General features: G+C 46.9%; 1 protein-coding gene across 3 annotated transcripts in view; it reads left to right on the top strand.

The window, feature by feature from the left end:
• LOC120042046 (glucagon receptor-like) overlaps window positions 1-22,500 on the top strand; it is a 41,648-nt gene that overhangs the window by 18,158 nt on the left and 990 nt on the right. For all 3 annotated transcript variants that reach the window (XM_038986945.1, XM_038986954.1, XM_038986949.1), the window contains 4 exons: window positions 24-93; window positions 8,723-8,811; window positions 9,406-9,550; window positions 21,897-21,938. In XM_038986945.1, the coding sequence (XP_038842873.1) occupies window positions 24-93; window positions 8,723-8,811; window positions 9,406-9,550; window positions 21,897-21,938 (346 nt within the window). The remainder of the gene's footprint in view (window positions 1-23; window positions 94-8,722; window positions 8,812-9,405; window positions 9,551-21,896; window positions 21,939-22,500) is intronic.

Consider the following 22,500-nt stretch of genomic DNA (forward strand, 5'->3'; position numbering starts at 1 on the left):
TGTTGTGTTCCTCTGTTTGACAGGTGCTGGGAGCAGAATATCAACATGCAGTACTGGTGGATCATACGGTCACCTATACTGCTAGCAGTTGTGGTAAGAACCCTTTTGGTTGGTCTCTTTCTAAAGACCTCCCTCCAACTTGATCTCTATATCTCTCTCTTTATCTCTCTCTCTCTTTACATCACTCTCTCTCCATCTCTCCCCTCTCTCTCTCTCCCTCTCCTTCTCTCTCTGTCTCTCACTCTCTCTCTCTCCATCTCTCCCTCTCCTTCTCTCTCTGTCTCTCACTCTCTCTCTCTCTCCCTCTCCTTCTCTCTCTGTCTCTCACTCTCTCTCGCCATCTCTCCCTCGCTCCTCCGGTCTCTCTCTCTTTACATCTCTCTCTCATCTCTCCTCCCTCTCCTTCTCTCTCTCTCTCCTTCTCTCTCTCTCCTCTCTCTGCCTCTCGCACTCTCTCTCACCATTTCTCCCTCGCTCCCCCTCTCTCTCTCCCTCGCCCCCCCCTCTCTCTCCCTCGCCCCCCCCCCTCTCTCTCCCTGTACAACAGCATGATAATGATGATGATGAGGAGGATGACACGTTCAATGAATAAGTAATGATGAGGATGTTTTCCACTTTACCATGTCATGTCAGCTAAAGTGCAGGCTAGTTAAAACCTGTGTGTGTGTGTGTGTGCGTGCGTGTGTGCGTGCGTGCGTGCGTGCGTGCGTGCGTGCGTGCGTGCGTGCGTGCGTGCGTGCGTGCGTGCGTGCGTGCGTGCGTGCGTACGTACGTGTGCACGTGCGCACAATTTTGTTTTCCTGCTGTCTTTACGATTACGTTTCCTAACCATTTTCACCCCAGCTGTCATACACATGTATCTATAGTCCCAGTCAACAGTTTGGAAACATCTACTCATTCCAGGGCTTTCTCTTTATTTGTACTATTTTCTACATTGTTGAATAATAGTGAAGACATCAAAACGATGAAATAACAATAGAAAATAGTTTAAAAAATGAAGAAAAACCCTTGAATGATGAGGTGTTTCCAAACGACTGGTACTGTATGTGGCAGTGTCATTTCTCCTTCCATTCATACAATATTCCATATTGAGGTACCTGCTCTATCATACATGAACACAGTGTGAACGGGCATTGGAAGTACATGATGTACTGTATAGGCTACCATCGTTCAGACACTAGAGTGATGTTGGCATTCAACTTTTAGTTTTAGTTTAGTTGTATTTGTTTACATAACAACACAACGTTTAAAGGTGTGCAGGTAAGGTTGGAAACCCACAAGGCTTACATGAAACACACAGAAACTAGCAATATATATATACTGTATATATACACAACCGTTTGTTCATTCAGGTAAATGAAGCATACAAAACACAGTTGATTCGTATCTGTCCTCCTACGTCTCCGTTTGGGTGTTTTCATTTGATGTCCTGCTCCACTCTGTCGGCAGACAGACTCCATACTAGCTAATGTAAGTCATGTCGGCAGACAGACTCCATACTAGCTAATGTAAGTCATGTCGGCAGACAGACTCCATACTAGCTAATGTAAGTCATGTCGGCAGACAGACTCCATACTAGCTAATGTAAGTCATGTCGGCAGACAGACTCCATACTAGCTAATGTTAGTCATGTCGGCAGACAGACTCCATACTAGCTAATGTAAGTCATGTCGGCAGACAGACTCCATACTAGTTAATATAAGTCATGTCGGCAGACAGACTCCATACTATCTAATGTAAGTCATGTCATCAGACAGACTCCATACTAGCTAATGTAAGTCATGTCGGCAGACAGACTCCATACTAGTTAATATAAGTCATGTCGGCAGACAGACTCCATACTATCTAATGTAAGTCATGTCATCAGACAGACTCCATACTAGCTAATGTTAGTCATGTCGGCAGACAGACTCCATACTAGCTAATGTAAGTCATGTCGGCAGACAGACTCCATACTAGTTAATGTAAGTCATGTCGACAGACAGACTCCATACTAGCTAATGTAAGTCATGTCGACAGACAGACTCCATACTAGCTAATGTAAGTCATGTCGGCAGACAGACTCCATACTAGCTAATGTAAGTCATGTCATCAGACAGACTCCATACTAGCTAATGTAAGTCATGTCGGCAGACAGACTCCATACTAGCTAATGTAAGTCATGTCGGCAGACAGACTCCATACTAGCTAATGTAAGTCATGTCGGCAGACAGACTCCATACTAGCTAATGTAAGTCATGCCGGCAGACAGACTCCATACTAGCTAATGTAAGTCATGTCGACATTCCTTCTCCGTATCTTATGGGGGTGTTTGGGTTTTGATGTCCCGACGCCACTTCTCGACCCCCTACCACTCCAATGTGACCCTGGAGTTATTAATAGCCTACTCCTGGAAGGGCTGGGTGTCACGCCCTGGCCTTAGTTATCTTTGTTTTCTTTATTATTTTAGTTAGGCCAGGGTGTGACATGGGGGATGTATGTGTTTTGTATTGTCTAGGGGGTTTTGTATGTTTATGGGGCAGTGTCTAGGTGTATGTATGTCTATGGTTGCCTAGATTGGTTCTCAATTAGAGACAGCTGTCTATCGTTGTCTCTGATTGGGAGCCATATTTAGGCAGCCATAGTCATTAGGTAGTTTGTGGGTGATTGTCTATGTCTATGTGTAAGTTGCCAGTGTCTGCACTTATTGTTTGTATAGCTTCACGTTCGTCGGTTTGTTGTTTTGATTAGTTTGTATAGTGTTCGTTTCGTTTTCGTCTTCATTAATAAAGAAGATGTATTGCTATCACGCTGCGCCTTGGTCCTCCTCACTTAAATGTTACGACGAACGTGACACTGGGCTGGCTTTATATAAGAGTGAGATTCGTCACGGCAGTTGTCATATCAGACAGACTCTCCAAGTCAACATACCAGCTATAGTATGTCAGAATTCAACAGTCTATCTTTCTTCCATATCCGTTTGGGTGTATTTAGTTTGATGAAGTCCTGACCCAGTTCTACCCCCTGCTGCCCCGCCAGGACCGTAGTGTTAAGGAAAGGTCAGAACATGGGTTTATATAAGAGTGGGATTCGTCACGGCGACCGTCACATCAGGGCTGAATCCCAAAGGGCACCCCATCCACTATACCAGGGTTATTACACGTCTTCAGCCTGGGACCCAAATTAGAAACTCTGTGTATTACTGGGACCCAAACTTTGGAAAATATGCAACTATACAGAAATATCGGTACATATGCTTAAAACAAATGCAATATAGACAAAAACAAATAACAATTAAATTAAATATTCATATAAATATATATTCATGTTTATTTCCCCCCATTAAAAACACACGTATCTGTCTAGGTTGGACCTGTTGCTGCTAAATTACAATAAATCATTTTCATTCTGAACTGGAATAAACTGATCACATCACACAGATGAAATAACAGAACACACACACAGGGTTTATGATAGTGCAACCCTAAGTAACAGTACAGATGACAAATGATCAGGCCTACTGTACATCTTACTGTAGAAATAATTGTTGAAAGTTAAGAATACAAATAATGATTGTATTTTAACGGCAACAGTTCCAACCTAGACTATTTCAACAATAATTTCTACAGTAAGATGTACAGTAGGCCTGGTCATTTCTACAGTAAGATGTACAGTTGTCCTGATCATATTTCATCTTCATCTGTACTGTTACTAGGGTTGCATCAGTAGCTAGCTTGCTTTGGCTAACGTTAGCCTTTAGCTGTGTACAAGGCTAGGGGAATGTTAGCTATTAGCTGTGTACAAGGCTAGGGGATTGTTAGCTATTAGCTGTGTACAAGGCCAGGGGATTGTTAGCTATTAGCTGTGTACAAGGCTAGGGGATTGTTAGCTATTAGCTGTGTACAAGGCTAGGGGAATGTTAGCTATTAGCTGTGTACAAGGCTAGGGGATTGTTAGCTATTAGCTGTGTACAAGGCTAGGGGATTGTTAGCTATTAGCTGTGTACAAGGCTAGGGGATTGTTTGCTATTAGCTGTGTACAAGGCTAGGGGATTGTTAGCTATTAGCTGTGTACAAGGCTAGGGGATTGTTAGCTATTAGCTGTGTACAAGGCTAGGGGATTGTTAGCTATTAGCTGTGTACAAGGCCAGGGGATTGTTAGCTATTAGCTGTGTACAAGGCTAGGGGATTGTTTGAAAGAGAAACTCACATCTAACTACTATGATAGTTAGTTAGTACGCCCTTATTTCTGCTTATCATCACCTGTTATATAATGATAACAATGCCTTGCTAGCTGACTTACTTTTCCATTGTCGAAGCACTGTTTCCTGAAGCATTCTGCCCTGTTCTGAAAGAACTTCCTGGGTTTACCATCATGCTGTGGATGTTTGGTCAGGACGTTCGTTATGAGAGACTCATTACTAACCACTTACCCGCACAAAACACATTGTGGGCGCTCCTCGTTATAAGTTTGTTTTAAAGAGAGAGAAACTCATCACTGTATATGCGTTTCATGTCATGACAATTGAGCTCAGTCAGAAGTTGTGTCTAGCATGAGTCCATTTCATGACAGCGGTAAGTGATGGCGAGTGAGAATGACAAGTCAGTGGCTGACAGCACATCATCTGCTGCTGAACAGCGCTGCATCGTGTGTGTCGCGGAGTGATCTTCATGAAAACTGCAGGGGGAAAAATCTGCTAAACCGCAAAGCACACGGGCATCTCCCTCTCACACTCCCACAGCTGCCAAACTGAGCAGAGACCGCTGCTAAGCAGAGAGCACACTAAACAGAGACCGCTGCTAAGCAGAGTGCGCACTAAACAGAGACCGCTGCTAAGCAGAGAGCGCACTAAACAGAGACCGCTGCTAAGCAGAGAGCACACTAAACAGAGACCCCTGCTAAGCAGAGAGCGCACTAAACCGAGACCGCTGCTAAGCAGAGAGCGCACTAAACAGAGACCGCTGCTAAGCAGAGAGTGCACTAAACAGAGACCGCTGCTAAGCAGAGAGCGCACTAAACAGAGACCGCTGCTAAGCAGAGAGTGCACTAAACAGAGACCGCTGCTAAGCAGAGTGCGCACTAAACAGAGACCGCTGCTAAGCAGAGAGCGCACTAAACAGAGACCGCTGCTAAGCAGAGAGCGCACTAAACAGAGACCGCTGCTAAGCAGAGTGTGCACTAAACAGAGACCGCTGCTAAGCAGAGTGCGCACTAAACAGAGACCGCTGCTAAGCAGAGTGCGCACTAAACAGAGACCGCTGCTAAGCAGAGAGCGCACTAAACAGAGACCGCTGCTAAGCAGAGAGCGCACTATACAGAGACCGCTGCTAAGCAGAGAGCGCACTAAACAGAGACCGCTGCTAAGCAGAGAGCGCACTAAACAGAGACCGCTGCTAAGCAGAGAGCGCACTAAACAGAGACCGCTGCTAAGCAGAGAGCGCACTAAACAGAGACCGCTGCTAAGCAGAGAGCGCACTAAACAGAGACCGCTGCTAAGCAGAGAGCGCACTAAACAGAGACCGCTGCTAAGCAGAGAGCGCACTAAACAGAGACCGCTGCTAAGCAGAGAGCGCACTAAACAGAGACCGCTGCTAAGCAGAGAGCGCACTAAACAGAGACCGCTGCTAAGCAGAGAGCGCACTAAACAGAGACCGCTGCTAAGCAGAGAGCGCACTAAACAGAGACCGCTGCTAAGCAGAGGGCACACTATACAGAGACCGCTGCTAAGCAGAGTGCACACTAAACAGAGACCGCTGCTAAGCAGAGAGCGCACTAAACAGAGACCGCTGCTAAGCAGAGTGCACACTAAACAGAGACCGCTGCTAAGCAGAGAGCGCACTAAACAGAGACCGCTGCTAAGCAGAGAGCGCACTAAACAGAGACCGCTGCTAAGCAGAGAGCGCACTAAACAGAGACCGCTGCTAAGCAGAGAGCGCACTAAACAGAGACCGCTGCTAAGCAGAGTGCGCACTAAACAGAGACCGCTGCTAAGCAGAGTGCGCACTAAACAGAGACTTCTGCTAAGCAGAGTGCGCACTAAACAGAGACCGCTGCTAAGCAGAGTGCGCACTAAACAGAGACTTCTGCTAAGCAGAGTGCGCACTAAACAGAGACCGCTGCTAAGCAGAGAGCGCACTAAACAGAGACCGCTGCTAAGCAGAGAGCGCACTATACAGAGACCGCTGCTAAGCAGAGAGCGCACTAAACAGAGACCGCTGCTAAGCAGAGAGCGCACTAAACAGAGACCGCTGCTAAGCAGAGAGCGCACTAAACAGAGACCGCTGCTAAGCAGAGAGCGCACTAAACAGAGACCGCTGCTAAGCAGAGAGCGCACTAAACAGAGACCGCTGCTAAGCAGAGAGCGCACTAAACAGAGACCGCTGCTAAGCAGAGAGCGCACTAAACAGAGACCGCTGCTAAGCAGAGAGCGCACTAAACAGAGACCGCTGCTAAGCAGAGAGCGCACTAAACAGAGACCGCTGCTAAGCAGAGAGCGCACTAAACAGAGACCGCTGCTAAGCAGAGAGCGCACTAAACAGAGACCGCTGCTAAGCAGAGAGCGCACTAAACAGAGACCGCTGCTAAGCAGAGAGCGCACTAAACAGAGACCGCTGCTAAGCAGAGAGCGCACTAAACAGAGACCGCTGCTAAGCAGAGAGCGCACTAAACAGAGACCGCTGCTAAGCAGAGAGCGCACTAAACAGAGACCGCTGCTAAGCAGAGAGCGCACTAAACAGAGACCGCTGCTAAGCAGAGAGCGCACTAAACAGAGACCGCTGCTAAGCAGAGAGCGCACTAAACAGAGACCGCTGCTAAGCAGAGTGCACACTAAACAGAGACCGCTGCTAAGCAGAGAGCGCACTAAACAGAGACCGCTGCTAAGCAGAGTGCGCACTAAACAGAGACCGCTGCTAAGCAGAGAGCGCACTAAACAGAGACCGCTGCTAAGCAGAGGGCACACTATACAGAGACCGCTGCTAAGCAGAGAGCGCACTAAACAGAGACCGCTGCTAAGCAGAGGGCACACTATACAGAGACCGCTGCTAAGCAGAGTGCACACTAAACAGAGACCGCTGCTAAGCAGAGAGCGCACTAAACAGAGACCGCTGCTAAGCAGAGAGCGCACTAAACAGAGACCGCTGCTAAGCAGAGAGCGCACTAAACAGGGAGCACAGATGCACTTGGCCAACTCAATTCCAGTAATTAATGAAATAATTCTACATTTACTCTGACACGTCGTGACCCATACTTTAAGAAAGGCTGCACTATACAGTGCTTTGGGTCCTAATCAAAAGTAGTTCACTGTGTAGGGAACATTGTGTTATTTGGAACACCGCCTGTGTGCGCCCCGAGTGGCGCAGCGGTCTAAGGCACTGGATCTCAGTGCTAGAGGGGTCACTACAGGCACTGGTTCGATTCCAGGATGTATCACAACCGGTGGTGATTGGGAGTCCCATAGGGCGGTGCCAAATTGGCCTACCGTCGTCTGGGTTTAGCCGGAATAGGCCGTCATTGAAAATAAGAATTTGTTCTTAACTGACTTGCCTTGTTAAATAAAGGTTAAATAAAATACACAGACACCCCGAGTTGAGTCGACATACTTTCCTAACATCAATCCTCTTCCTAAGTGGCTGTAGTTCCTGTACCTTACAGGAATTCCTGTGTTTGAGTTTTCACAGAGACAGAGGTGGTGAGGTCAGTTCCTGCTTTGCTGTTTCACGTAGCCCATGACAACACAGCGCCACTCCCTCACCTCTTTATCCCGGTCTGTTTGGTTTAGGACACTCCTTTGAGTCAACGTCAGTGGACATAGTTGTATCTGTTCACGTAGCTCTCAACATGCTAGCCTGGCGGTCCTAGATCTGTTTGGACTGTCTTGCCAACTCCTATTTAAACATGCTAGCCTGGCGGTCCTAGATCTGTTTGGACTGTCGTGCCAACTCCTATTTAAACATGCTAGCCTGACGGTCCTAGATCTGTTTGGACTGTCGTGCCAACTCCTATTTAAACATGCTAGCCTGACGGTCCTAGATCTGTTTGGACTGTCGTGCCAACTCCTATTTAAACATGTTAGCCATGACAAGGAGCATATGAGTTGACTAGACTGCAGCCCTACATGTCTGTAACCAGGCTACGGTCTGGATTCAATCCCGTTAGCGGTAAATCAGTGTTATAGTGCGTTTGACATTTAAAGTTCATTTCCTACTGAGCCGACATATGCAGCGTTTCAGTCTCCGCAATCGTGGAAGCTTTGCCTTTAAAAGGTGCATAGCCAACAAAGCGCGGTTTGATTCCCGCCCTAAGATAGTTTGGGATTTATTTTATTTTATTTAACCTTTAATTAACAAGGCAAGTCAGTTAAGAACAAATTCTTATTTACAATGACGGCCTACCCCGGCCAAACCGTAACCCGGACGATGCTGGGCCAATTGGTTCTTCGGCTGTGCCCATAGGATAGCCCTTTTTGGTGACAGGTTGAACCCTTTTTGGTTCCAGGTAGAACCCTTTTGGGTTCCATGTACAACATTCTGTGGAAAGGGTTCTACATGGAACTCAAAGGGGTTCTACCTGGAACCAAAAATGGTTCTTCAAACGGGTTCTGCTATGGGGACGGAAGAAGAACCCTTTTAAAGTAATTTTTTTTCTAAGAATGCAGTGCTACGGAGCTCTTTGCAAACCCACCACTGTTCTGTTCTGCATGTTGACAAGTTGTCACTTGTTTTTGACTTCCTGTTCTTTACAGATTAACTTCCTGATCTTCATCCACATAATAAAGATCCTGGTGTCCAAACTGAGGGCTCACCAGATGAGATACTCCGACTACAAGTTCCGGTGAGCTCTTTCTTTCTTTCTTTCACAATGAAAACCCTTTCCTCTGTTTATATCATCAACCTAATCTCAGCTCTCTCTCCCTCTCTCCCCTGCTATCTTCCTCTCTCTCCCTCCTTCCCCCTCCCCCCTCTCTCCCTCCCTCTCTCTCCCTCCCTCCCTCTCCTCCGCTCTCCCTAACACCCTCCCCCCTCTTCCTCCGCTCTCCCTCTCACTCTCTCCCTCTCCCCTCTCTCTCTCCCTCCCCCTCTCCCTCTCTCTCTCCATCCCCTCTCTCTCCCTCCCCTCTTCCTCCCCTCTCCCCTCTCTCTCTCCCTCCCCCTGTCCCTCTCTCTCTCCCTCCCCTCTCTCTCCCTCTCCTCTTCCTCCCCTCTCCCCTCTCTCTCCCTCTTCCTCCCCTCTCCCTCCCCTCTCCCTCTCTCCCTCCTCTCTCCCCTCTCTCCCTCCCCTCTCTCCCCTCTCTCCCTCCCCTCTGTCCCTCTATTCTCTCCCCTCTCTCTCTCTCTCCCTCCTCTCTCCCCTCTCTCTCCCTCCCCTCTCTCTCCCTCCCCTCTCTCCCTACCCTCTCTCCCTCCCCTCTCTTTCTCTCTCTCCCAGGTTGGCTAAGTCTACCCTAACCCTGATCCCTCTACTAGGGATCCACTTGGTGGTGTTTGTCTTCGTGACAGATGAGTCCACCGAGGCCACCATCGCCCTGCGTCTCACCAAACTCTTCATCGACCTCTTCTTCACCTCCTTCCAGGTCAGACACACACACACACACACACACACACAGACGCACGCACGCACGCACGCACGCACACACACACACACACACACACACACACATGTCTTCGTGACGGATGAGTCCACCGAGGCCACCATCGCGCTGCGTCTCACCAAACTCTTCATCGACCTCTTCTTCACCTCCTTCCAGGTCAGACACACACACACACACACACACAGATGCACACACACACACACACACACACACACACACACACACACACACACACACACACACACACACACACACACACACACACACACACACACACACACACACACACTTAAAGGGTAACTAAATATAGAGACCTCATAACACATTCATTACCCATACATACTGCATTCACAAGCAGTACGTGACCTGCTCTCATGGACGGAGTTTGATGTGTTGACCGTAAGATAAATCTAGAAACGTTTGTCCAGTAACTATTCAAACTGAGTTATAAAAGAGGGCAGATCCACAAGCTGGTTCATAACCACATGGACAGAATAACTTTGACTCAAACAACAATCTAATATCAACAGCTGCTGCCCTCTGTGTGGATGTGAATTACCCTCAGTAGCTTGAATGTCTTCTGTGTGGATGTGAATTCCCCTCAGTAGCCTGAATGTCTTCTGTGTGGATGTGAATTCCCCTCAGTAGCCTGAATGTCTTCTGTGTGGATGTGAATTACCCTCAGTAGCCTGAATGCCTTCTGTGTGTTTGTGAATTACCCTCAGTAGCCTGAATGTCTTCTGTGTGGATGTGAATTACCCTCAGTAGCCTGAATGTCTTCTGTGTGGATGTGAATTACCCTCAGTAGCCTGAATGTCTTCTGTGTGGATGTGAATTACCCTCAGTAGCCTGAATGTCTTCTGTGTGGATGTGAATTACCCTCAGTAGCCTGAATGTCTTCTGTGTGGATGTGAATTACCCTCAGTAGCCTGAATGTCTTCTGTGTGGATGTGAATTACCCTCAGTAGCCTGAATGTCTTCTGTGTGGATGTGAATTACCCTCAGTAGCCCGAATGCCTTCTGTGTGGATGTGAATTACCCTCAGTAGCCCGAATGTCTTCTGTGTGGATGTGAATTATCCTCAGTAGCCTGAATGTCTTCTGTGTGGATGTGAATTACCCTCAGTAGCCTGAATGTCTTCTGTGTGGATGTGAATTACCCTCAGTAGCCTGAATGTCTTCTGTGTGGATGTGAATTACCCTCAGTAGCCTGAATGTCTTCTGTGTGGATGTGAATTACCCTCAGTAGCTTGAATGCCTTCTGTGTGGATGTGAATTACCCTCAGTAGCCTGAATGTCTTCTGTGTGGATGTGAATTACCCTCAGTAGCCTGAATGTCTTCTGTGTGGATGTGAATTACCCTCAGTAGCCTGAATGCCTTCTGTGTGGATGTGAATTACCCTCAGTAGCCTGAATGCCTTCTGTGTGGATGTGAATTACCCTCAGTAGCCTGAATGCCTTCTGTGTGGATGTGAATTACCCTCAGTAGCCTGAATGCCTTCTGTGTGGATGTGAATTACCCTCAGTAGCCTGAATGTCTTCTGTGTGGATGTGAATTACCCTCAGTAGCCTGAATGTCTTCTGTGTGGATGTGAATTACCCTCAGTAGCCTGAATGTCTTCTGTGTGGATGTGAATTACCCTCAGTAGCCTGAATGTCTTCTGTGTGGATGTGAATTACCCTCAGTAGCCCGAATGCCTTCTGTGTGGATGTGAATTACCCTCAGTAGCCCGAATGTCTTCTGTGTGGATGTGAATTATCCTCAGTAGCCTGAATGTCTTCTGTGTGGATGTGAATTACCCTCAGTAGCCTGAATGTCTTCTGTGTGGATGTGAATTACCCTCAGTAGCCTGAATGTCTTCTGTGTGGATGTGAATTACCCTCAGTAGCCTGAATGTCTTCTGTGTGGATGTGAATTACCCTCAGTAGCTTGAATGCCTTCTGTGTGGATGTGAATTACCCTCAGTAGCCTGAATGTCTTCTGTGTGGATGTGAATTACCCTCAGTAGCCTGAATGTCTTCTGTGTGGATGTGAATTACCCTCAGTAGCTTGAATGTCTTCTGTGTGGATGTGCATTACCCTCAGTAGCCTGAATGTCTTCTGTGTGGATGTGAATTACCCTCAGTAGCCTGAATGTCTTCTGTGTGGATGTGAATTACCCTCAGTAGCCTGAATGACTTCTGTGTGGATGTGAATTACCCTCAGTAGCCTGAATGTCTTCTGTGTGGATGTGAATTACCCTCAGTAGCCTGAATGTCTTCTGTGTGGATGTGAATTACCCTCAGTAGCTTGAATGTCTTCTGTGTGGATGTGAATTAGTCTTCTGTGTGGATGTGAATTACCCTCAGTAGCCTGAATGTCTTCTGTGTGGATGTGAATTACCCTCAGTAGCTTGAATGTCTTCTGTGTGGATGTGAATTACCCTCAGTAGCCTGAATGTCTTCTGTGTGGATGTGAATTACCCTCAGTAGCTTGAATGTCTTCTGTGTGGATGTGAATTACCCTCAGTAGCTTGAATGCCTTCTGTGTGGATGTGAATTACCCTCAGTAGCCTGAATGTCTTCTGTGTGGATGTGAATTACCCTCAGTAGCTTGAATGTCTTCTGTGTGGATGTGAATTACCCTCAGTAGCTTGAATGTCTTCTGTGTGGATGTGAATTCCCCTCAGTAGCCTGAATGTCTTCTGTGTGGATGTGAATTACCCTCAGTAGCTTGAATGTCTTCTGTGTGGATGTGAATTACCCTCAGTAGCCTGAATGTCTTCTGTGTGGATGTGAATTACCCTCAGTAGCCTGAATGTCTTCTGTGTGGATGTGAATTACCCTCAGTAGCCTGAATGTCTTCTGTGTGGATGTGAATTACCCTCAGTAGCCTGAATGTCTTCTGTGTGGATGTGAATTACCCTCAGTAGCCTGAATGTCTTCTGTGTGGATGTGAATTACCCTCAGTAGCCCGAATGTCTTCTGTGTGGATGTGAATTACCCTCAGTAGCCTGAATGTCTTCTGTGTGGATGTGAATTACCCTCAGTAGCCTGAATGTCTTCTGTGTGGATGTGAATTACCCTCAGTAGCCTGAATGTCTTCTGTGTGGATGTGAATTACCCTCAGTAGCTTGAATGTCTTCTGTGTGGATGTGAATTACCCTCAGTAGCCTGAATGTCTTCTGTGTGGATGTGAATTACCCTCAGTAGCCTGAATGTCTTCTGTGTGGATGTGAATTACCCTCAGTAGCTTGAATGTCTTCTGTGTGGATGTGAATTACCCTCAGTAGCCTGAATGTCTTCTGTGTGGATGTGAATTACCCTCAGTAGCTTGAATGTCTTCTGTGTGGATGTGAATTACCCTCAGTAGCCTGAATGCCTTCTGTGTGGATGTGAATTACCCTCAGTAGCCTGAATGTCTTCTGTGTGGATGTGAATTACCCTCAGTAGCTTGAATGTCTTCTGTGTGGATGTGAATTACCCTCAGTAGCTTGAATGTCTTCTGTGTGGATGTGAATTACCCTCAGTAGCCTGAATGTCTTCTGTGTGGATGTGAATTACCCTCAGTAGCTTGAATGTCTTCTGTGTGGATGTGAATTACCCTCAGTAGCCTGAATGTCTTCTGTGTGGATGTGAATTACCCTCAGTAGCCTGAATGTCTTCTGTGTGGATGTGAATTACCCTCAGTAGCCTGAATGTCTTCTGTGTGGATGTGAATTACCCTCAGTAGCCTGAATGTCTTCTGTGTGGATGTGAATTACCCTCAGTAGCCTGAATGTCTTATGTGTGGATGTGAATTACCCTCAGTAGCTTGAATGTCTTCTGTGTGGATGTGAATTACCCTCAGTAGCCTGAATGTCTTCTGTGTGGATGTGAATTACCCTCAGTAGCTTGAATGTCTTCTGTGTGGATGTGAATTACCCTCAGTAGCCTGAATGCCTTCTGTGTGGATGTGAATTACCCTCAGTAGCCTGAATGCCTTCTGTGTGGATGTGAATTATCCTCAGTAGCCTGAATGTCTTCTGTGTGGATGTGAATTACCCTCAGTAGCCTGCATGTCTTCTGTGTGGATGTGAATTACCCTCAGTAGCCTGAATGTCTTCTGTGTGGATGTGAATTACCCTCAGTAGCCTGAATGTCTTCAGTGTGTTTGTGAATTACCCTCAGTAGCCTGAATGCCTTTTGTGTGGATGTGAATTACCCTCAGTAGCCTGAATGTCTTCTGTGTGGATGTGAATTACCCTCAGTAGCATGAATGTCTTCTGTGTGGATGTGAATTACCCTCAGTAGCCTGAATGTCTTCTGTGTGTTTGTGAATTACCCTCAGTAGCCTGAATGTCTTCTGTGTGGATGTGAATTACCCTCAGTAGCCTGAATGTCTTCTGTGTGGATGTGAATTACCCTCAGTAGCCTGAATGTCTTCTGTGTGTTTGTGAATTACCCTCAGTAGCCTGCATGTCTTCTGTGTGTTTGTGAATTACCCTCAGTAGCCTGAATGTCTTCTGTGTGGATGTGAATTACCCTCAGTAGCCTGAATGTCTTCTGTGTGGATGTGAATTACCCTCAGTAGCCTGAATGTCTTCTGTGTGGATGTGAATTACCCTCAGTAGCCTGAATGTCTTCTGTGTGGATGTGAATTACCCTCAGTAGCCTGAATGTCTTCTGTGTGGATGTGAAGTACCCTCAGTAGCCTGAATGTCTTCTGTGTGGATGTGAATTACCCTCAGTAGCCTGAATGTCTTCTGTGTGGATGTGAATTACCCTCAGTAGCATGAATGTCTTCTGTGTGGATGTGAATTACCCTCAGTAGCCTGAATGTCTTCTGTGTGTTTGTGAATTACCCTCAGTAGCCTGAATGTCTTCTGTGTGGATGTGAATTACCCTCAGTAGCCTGAATGTCTTCTGTGTGGATGTGAATTACCCTCAGTAGCCTGAATGTCTTCTGTGTGTTTGTGAATTACCCTCAGTAGCCTGCATGTCTTCTGTGTGTTTGTGAATTACCCTCAGTAGCCTGAATGTCTTCTGTGTGGATGTGAATTACCCTCAGTAGCCTGAATGTCTTCTGTGTGGATGTGAATTACCCTCAGTAGCCTGAATGTCTTCTGTGTGGATGTGAATTACCCTCAGTAGCCTGAATGTCTTCTGTGTGGATGTGAATTACCCTCAGTAGCCTGAATGTCTTCTGTGTGGATGTGAAGTACCCTCAGTAGCCTGAATGTCTTCTGTGTGGATGTTAATTACCCTCTGCAGCCTGAATGTCTTCTGTGTGGATGTGAATTACCCTCAGTAGCTTGAATGCCTTCTGTGAACGACTGCCTCTAGTCTCAGAGTCATTTAGAGTCTCTCTGTGTGTGTGTGTGTGTGTGTGTGTGTGTGTGTGTGTGTGTGTGTGTGTGTGTGTGTGTGTGTGTGTGTGTGTGTGTGTGTGTGTGTGTGTGTGTGTGTGTGTGTGTGTGTGTGTGTGTGTGTGTGTGTGTGTGTGTGTGTGTGGCACCATGTCATTATGAATCTTGAAGCACTACATGCCTTCTCTGAGTGACTCAGTCCTTCTACTCTGAGTGATTCGGTCGGCCCTTCTACCCTGAGTAATTCAGTCCTTCTACCCTGAGTGATTCAGTTCTTCTACACTGAGTGATTCAGTCCTTCTACTCTGAGTGATTCGGTTCTTCTACTCTGAGTGATTCGGTTCTTCTACTCTGAGTGATTCGGTCCTTCTACTCTGAGTGATTCGGTCCTTCTACTCTGAGTAATTCGGTTCTTCTACTCTGAGTGATTCGGTCCTTCTACTCTGAGTAATTCGGTTCTTCTACTCTGAGTGATTCGGTTCTTCTACTCTGAGTGATTCGGTTCTTCTACTCTGGGTGATTCGGTTCTTCTACTCTGAGTGATTCGGTCCTTCTACTCTGAGTGATTCGGTCCTTCTACTCTGAGTAATTCGGTTCTTCTACTCTGAGTAATTCGGTTCTTCTACTCTGAGTGATTCGGTTCTTCTACTCTGAGTGATTCGGTTCTTCTACTCTGAGTGATTCGGTCCTTCTACTCTGAGTGATTCGGTTCTTCTACTCTGAGTGATTCGGTTCTTCTACTCTGAGTGATTCGGTTCTTCTACTCTGAGTGATTCGGTCCTTCTACTCTGAGTAATTCGGTTCTTCTACTCTGAGTGATTCGGTTCTTCTACTCTGAGTGATTCGGTTCTTCTACTCTGAGTGATTCGGTTCTTCTACTCTGAGTGATTCGGTTCTTCTACTCTGAGTGATTCGGTCTACTCTCTTCATTCAGAAGGCGTTGCATTATGAATTCTTCATCTCCCAACCCAATGTGGTAGTAGCTAGCTACCCTTGGTATGTTGATGACGTCAGGCCTGGCTATATATCCCAGTTGGCACCCTATTCCCTATATAGTGCACTACTTTAGACCAGAGCCCTATTCCCAATATAGTGCACTACTCCCACTACTAACCTCTCCCCATATGGCCTCTGGTCAAACTAGTGCACTAATGAATAGGGTGCTGTTTGGGATGCGGCCCAAGAGTGATCATGAGAGTGACAGAGTTTACATTTAGAGTCTTTGAGCACCACATGCCCTTCTTATTCAGTGAATTACTCAGTCTTCTCTCAGTCTTCTCTCTGTCTTCTCTCAGTCTTCTCTCAGTCTTCTCTCAGTCTTCTCTCTCTGTCTTCTCTCTCTGTCTTCTCTCTCAGTCTTCTCTCTCAGTCTTCTCTCTCAGTCTTCTCTCTCAGTCTTCTCTCAGTCTTCTCTCTCAGTCTTCTCTCTCAGTCTTCTCTCTCAGTCTTCTCTCAGTCTTCTCTCTCAGTCTTCTCTCAGTCTTCTCTCTCAGTCTTCTCTCTCAGTCTTCTCTCTCAGTCTTCTCTCAGTCTTCTCTCTCAGTCTTCTCTCTCAGTCTTCTCTCTCAGTCTTCTCTCAGTCTTCTCTGTCTTCTCTCAGTCTTCTCTCAGTCTTCTCTCTCAGTCTTCTCTCTCAGTCTTCTCTATCAGTCTTCTCTCTGTCTTCTCTCAGCCTTTTCTCTCAGTCTTCTCTTTCAGTCTTCTCTCTCAGTCTTCTCTATCAGTCTTCTCTCCATCCAAAGGGTGTTCCATGTTATTATGGGAGCGGGGAGAGAGAGAGACAGAGAGGGATTTGAGGGAGAGAGCGAGAGAGAGAGAGGGGGGGGGGGTGTTGGAGGTGGAGAGAAGGGGGAGAGAGAGCGACACAGAGACAGAAACATGATACTCAAAGAGAGTAAGACCCAGAAAGAGAGAGTGAGAGAGCTGGAGAGAAAGCAACAAAGATAGTGTAACAGAGAGAGAGAGAACAGTTGAGTCAGTCAGAGTCTCGTACATCAATCTGTGCATTCCAACAACAGCTCTACCAAGACAGCTCTATGCTACAGACAAGACCCCTTTAGCCACCCAGACAGCTCTATGCTACAGACAAGACCCCTTTAGCCACCCAGACAGCTCTATGCTACAGACAAGACCCCTTTAGCCACCCAGACAGCTCTATGCTACAGACAAGACCCCTTTAGCCACCCAGACAGCTCTATGCTACAGACAAGACCCCTTTAGCCACCCAGACAGCTCTATGCTACAGACAAGACCCCTTTAGCCACCCAGACAGCTCTATGCTACAGACAAGACCCCTTTAGCCACCCAGACAGCTCTATGCTACAGACAAGACCCCTTTAGCCACCCAGACAGCTCTATGCTACAGACAAGACCCCTTTAGCCACCCAGACAGCTCTATGCTACAGACAAGACCCCTTTAGCCACCCAGACAGCTCTATGCTACAGACAAGACCCCTTTAGCCACCCAGACAGCTCTATGTTACAGACAAGACCCATTTACCACCCAGACAGCTCTATGCTACAGACAAGACCCCTTTAGCCACCCAGACAGCTCTATGCTACAGACAAGACCCCTTTAGCCACCCAGACAGCTCTATGCTACAGACAAGACCCCTTTAGCCACCCAGACAGCTCTATGCTACAGACAAGACCCCTTTAGCCACCCAGACAGCTCTATGCTACAGACAAGACCCCTTTAGCCACCCAGACAGCTCTATGCTACAGACAAGACCCCTTTAGCCACCCAGACAGCTCTATGTTACAGACAAGACCCCTTTACCACCCAGACAGCTCTATGCTACAGACAAGACCCCTTTAGCCACCCAGACAGCTCTATGCTACAGACAAGACCCATTTAGCCACCCAGACAGCTCTATGCTACAGACAAGACCCCTTTAGCCACCCAGACAGCTCTATGCTACAGACAAGACCCCTTTACCACCCAGACAGCTCTATGCTACAGACAAGACTCATTTAGCCACCCAGACAGCTCTATGCTACAGACAAGACCCCTTTAGCCACCCAGACAGCTCTATGCTACAGACAAGACCCCTTTACCACCTAGACAGCTCTATGCTACAGACAAGACCCCTTTAGCCACCCAGACAGCTCTATGCTACAGACAAGACCCCTTTACCACCCAGCTCTATGCTACAGACAAGACCCCTTTACCACCCAGACAGCTCTATGCTACAGACAAGACCCCTTTAGCCACCCAGACAGCTCTATGCTACAGACAAGACCCCTTTAGCCACCCAGACAGCTCTATGCTACAGACAAGACCCCTTTAGCCACCCAGACAGCTCTATGCTACAGACAAGACCCCTTTAGCCACCCAGACAGCTCTATGCTACAGACAAGACCCCTTTAGCCACCCAGACAGCTCTATGCTACAGACAAGACCCCTTTAGCCACCCAGACAGCTCTATGCTACAGACAAGACCCCTTTACCACCCATACAGCTCTATGCTACAGACAAGACCCCTTTAGCCACCCAGACAGCTCTATGCTACAGACAAGACCCATTTAGCCACCCAGACAGCTCTATGCTACAGACAAGACCCATTTAGCCACCCAGACAGCTCTATGCTACAGACAAGACCCCTTTAGCCACCCAGACAGCTCTATGCTACAGACAAGACCCCTTTACCACCCAGACAGCTCTATGCTACAGACAAGACCCCTTTAGCCACCCAGACAGCTCTATGTTACAGACAAGACCCCTTTACCACCCAGACAGCGCTATGCCACAGACAAGACCCCTTTAGCCACCCAGACAGCTCTATGCTACAGACAAGACCCCTTTAGCCACCCAGACAGCTCTATGCTACAGACAAGACCCCTTTAGCCACCCAGACAGCTCTATGCTACAGACAAGACCCCTTTAGCCACCCAGACAGCTCTATGCTACAGACAAGACCCCTTTACCACCCAGACAGCTCTATGCTACAGACAAGACCCCTTTAGCCACCCAGACAGCTCTATGCTACAGACAAGACCCCTTTACCACCCAGCTCTATGCTACAGACAAGACCCCTTTACCACCCAGACAGCTCTATGCTACAGACAAGACCCCTTTAGCTACAGACAAGACCTAAACTGCCTTTCATCATGTGCAGTCGTGGCCAAAAGTTTATGACACAAATATAAATTTTCACAAAGTCGGCTGCCTCAGTATGTATGATGGAAATTTGCATATACTCCAGAATGTTATGAAGAGTGATCAGGTGATCCCTCTTTGTCATGCAAATGAACTGAATCCCCAAAAAACATTTCCACTGCATTTCAGCCCTGCCACAAAAGGACCAGCTGACATCATGTCAGTGATTCTCTCGTTAACACAGGTGTGAGTGTTGACGAGGACAAGGCTGGAGATCACTCTGTCATGCAGATTGAGTTCGAATAACAGACTGGAAGCTTCATTGGAAACATTGTTCTTCCTCTGTCAACCATGGTTACCTGCAAGGAAACACGTGCCGTCATCATTGCTTTGCACAAAAAGGGCTTCACAGGCAAGGATATTGCTGCCAGTAAGATTGCACCTAAATCAACCATTTATCGGATCATCAAGAACTTCAAGGAGAGCGGTTCAATTGTTGTGAAGAAGGCTTCAGGGCGCCCAAGAAAGTTCAGCAAGCACCAAGACCGTCTCCTAAAGTTGATTCAGCTGCGGGATCGGGGCACCACCAGTACAGAGCTTGCTCAGGAATGGCAGCAGGCAGGTGTGAGTGCATCTGCACGCACAGTGAGGCGAAGACTTTTGGAGGATGACCTGGTGTCAAGAAGGGCAGCAAAGAAGCCACTTCTCTCCAGGAAAAACATCAGGGACAGACTGATATTCTGCAAAAGGTACAGTGATTGGACTGCTGAGGACTGGGGTAAAGTCATTTTCTCTGATGAATCCCCATTCCGATTGTTTGAGGCATCTGGAAAAAAGCTCGTCCGGAGAAGACAAGGTGAGCGCTACCATCAGTCCTGTGTAATGCCAAGAGTAAAGCATCCTGAGACCATTCATGTGTGGGGTTGCTTCTCAGCCAAGGGAGTGGGCTCACTCACAATTTTTCCTAAGAACACAGCCATGAATAAAGAGTGGTACCAACACATCCTTCTTCCAACCATCCAGGAACAGTTTGGTGATGAACAATGCCTTTTCCAGCATGATGGAGCACCTTGCCATAAGGCAAAAGTGATAACTAAGTGGCTCGGGGAACAAAACATGTATATTTTGGGTCCATGGCCAGGAAACTCCCCAGACCTTAATCCCATTGAGAACTTGTGGTCAATCCTCAAGAGGCGGGTGGACAAACAAAAACCCACAAATTCTGACAAACTCCAAGCATTGATTATGCAAGAATGGGCTGCCATCAGTCAGGATGTGGCCCAGAAGTTAATTGACAGCATGCCAGGGCGGATTGCAGAGGTCTTGAAAAAGAAGGGTCAACACTGCAAATATTGATTCTTTGCATCAACTTCATGTAATTGTCATTAAAAGCCTTTGACACTTATGAAATGCTTGTAATTATACTTCACTATTCCATAGTAACATCTGACAAAAATATCTAAAGACACTGAAGCAGCAAACTTTGTGGAAATTAATATTTGTGCCATTCTCCAAACTTTTGGCCACGACTATACAGCCTGAGACACAGAACACAGCTTTCCCTCCTCTGTTACATTGTGAAGGTAAATGAATTTGTGTAACGTGTACATACAGAGAGTATCCTGTCTGAAAGTAAGAAGGATTCTGTATTCTCTGGAGCCGTACTCAAGTCTCAGTCAGAGATCACACAGTAGTAGCCTGTGTCCAGTATTGAGTTGTGACAGTGACACTAACACCCTTCTACATCTGAGAGAAACAGAGAGAGAGAGAGACTCAGTGAGAGAGACTGAGGGAGAGAGAGACTCAGTGAGAGAGACTGAGAGAGAGAGAGAGACTCAGAGAGAGAGACTCAGTGAGAGAGACTGAGGGAAAATGAACAGTGACTCTAACAGTCCTGTACATCTAAAGAAAAACACAGAGAAAGATAGAGAGAGAGAGAGAGAGAGAGACCGTAGGGATGGTGCCAAGTTTCCTCCAGACGTGACGCTTGGCATTCAGGCCAAGGAGTTTAATCTTGGTTTCATCAGACCAGAGAGTCCTTTAGGTGCCTTTGGGCAAACTTGAAGCGGGCTGTCATGTGCCTTTCACTGAGGAGTGACTTCAGTCTGGCCACTCTAACATAAAGGCCTGATTGGTGGTGCTGCAAAGATTGTTTTCCTTCTAGAAGGTTCTCCCATCACCATAGAGGAACTCTGAAGCTCTGTCAAAGTGACCATCGGGTTCTTGGTGACCTCCCTGACCAAGGCCCTTCTTCCCCGATTGCTCAGTTTGGCCGGGCGGCCAGCTCTTGGAAGAGTCTTGATGGTTCCAAGCGTCTTCCGTTTAAGAGTGATGGAGGCCACTGTGTTTCTGGGGACATTCATTGCTGCAGACATTTTCTTGGTTCCCTTCCCCAGATTTGTGCCTCGACAAAATCCTGTCTTGGAGCTCCACGGGCTCCTTTGACCTCATGGCTTGGTTTTTTTCTCTGACATACACTGTCAGCTGTATATAGACAGGTGTGTGCCTTTCCAAATCATGTCCATTCAATTAAATATACCACAGGTGGACTCCAATCAAGTTGTAGAAACATCTCAAGGATGATCAATGGAAACAGGATGCACCTGAGCTCAATTTCTAGTCTCATAGCGAAAGAGTCTGAATAGTTATGTAAATGTCATATTTCAGTTTCTTATTTTTCTTATTTGTAAACATTTCTAAAAACCTGTTTTTGCTTTGTCATTATGGGGTTTTGTGTGTCGATTGATGAGATGTTTAATTTGATTTTAAATCAACTTTAGAATAAGGCTGTAAAGTAACAGAAATGTAGAAAAAGTTAAGTGGTCAATACTTTCCGAATACACTGAATGTGTCACATATGATAATGGTTGTGTGTGTTGACTCAGAACTTGGTGTTTCTACAGGGTCTGCTGGTAGCTATCTTATACTGCTTTGTCAACAAAGAGGTAAGACCTCTTCTCCTCCTCTCTTTCTCCCTCTCATACTTCTTTCATGGAGGATGTATCCTCTCTGTTTCTCTTCTCTTGTCCTCGCTCTTATCCACTAAACTTGGTCTCACATTTACCTGAACAACTCTCAATTTAACGTGAACATCACACATACAATCACTCTCTCTCTGTGTCTCTCTCTCTCTCCCTCTTTCCTCTCTCTCTCCCTCTTTCCTCTCTCTCTCTCTCTCTCTCTCTCTCTCTCTCTCTCTCTCTCTCTCTCTCTCTCTCTCTCTGTGTCTCTCTCTCTCTCTGTGTCTCTCTCTCTGTGTCTCTCTCTATGTGTCTCTCTCTCTGTCTCTCTCTCTCTCTGTGTCTCTCTCTCTCTCTCTTTCTCTCTCTCTCGCCCGCTCTCTCTCTCTCTCTCGCCCGCTCTCTCTCTCTCGCCCTCTCTCTCTCTCTTCTTCTTTATCTCTCTCTCTCTCTTTTCACCCTGTCTCTGTCTGTCTGTATTTCACTCTCACTCTCTCTCCCTTTCTCTCCCCCCTTTTTCTCTCTCCTTCGCCCCCTCTCCCCCCCA

This window comes from Salvelinus namaycush, chromosome 3, assembly GCF_016432855.1.
Source record: "Salvelinus namaycush isolate Seneca chromosome 3, SaNama_1.0, whole genome shotgun sequence".
In the NCBI taxonomy this organism is placed as follows: Eukaryota; Metazoa; Chordata; class Actinopteri; order Salmoniformes; family Salmonidae; genus Salvelinus; species Salvelinus namaycush.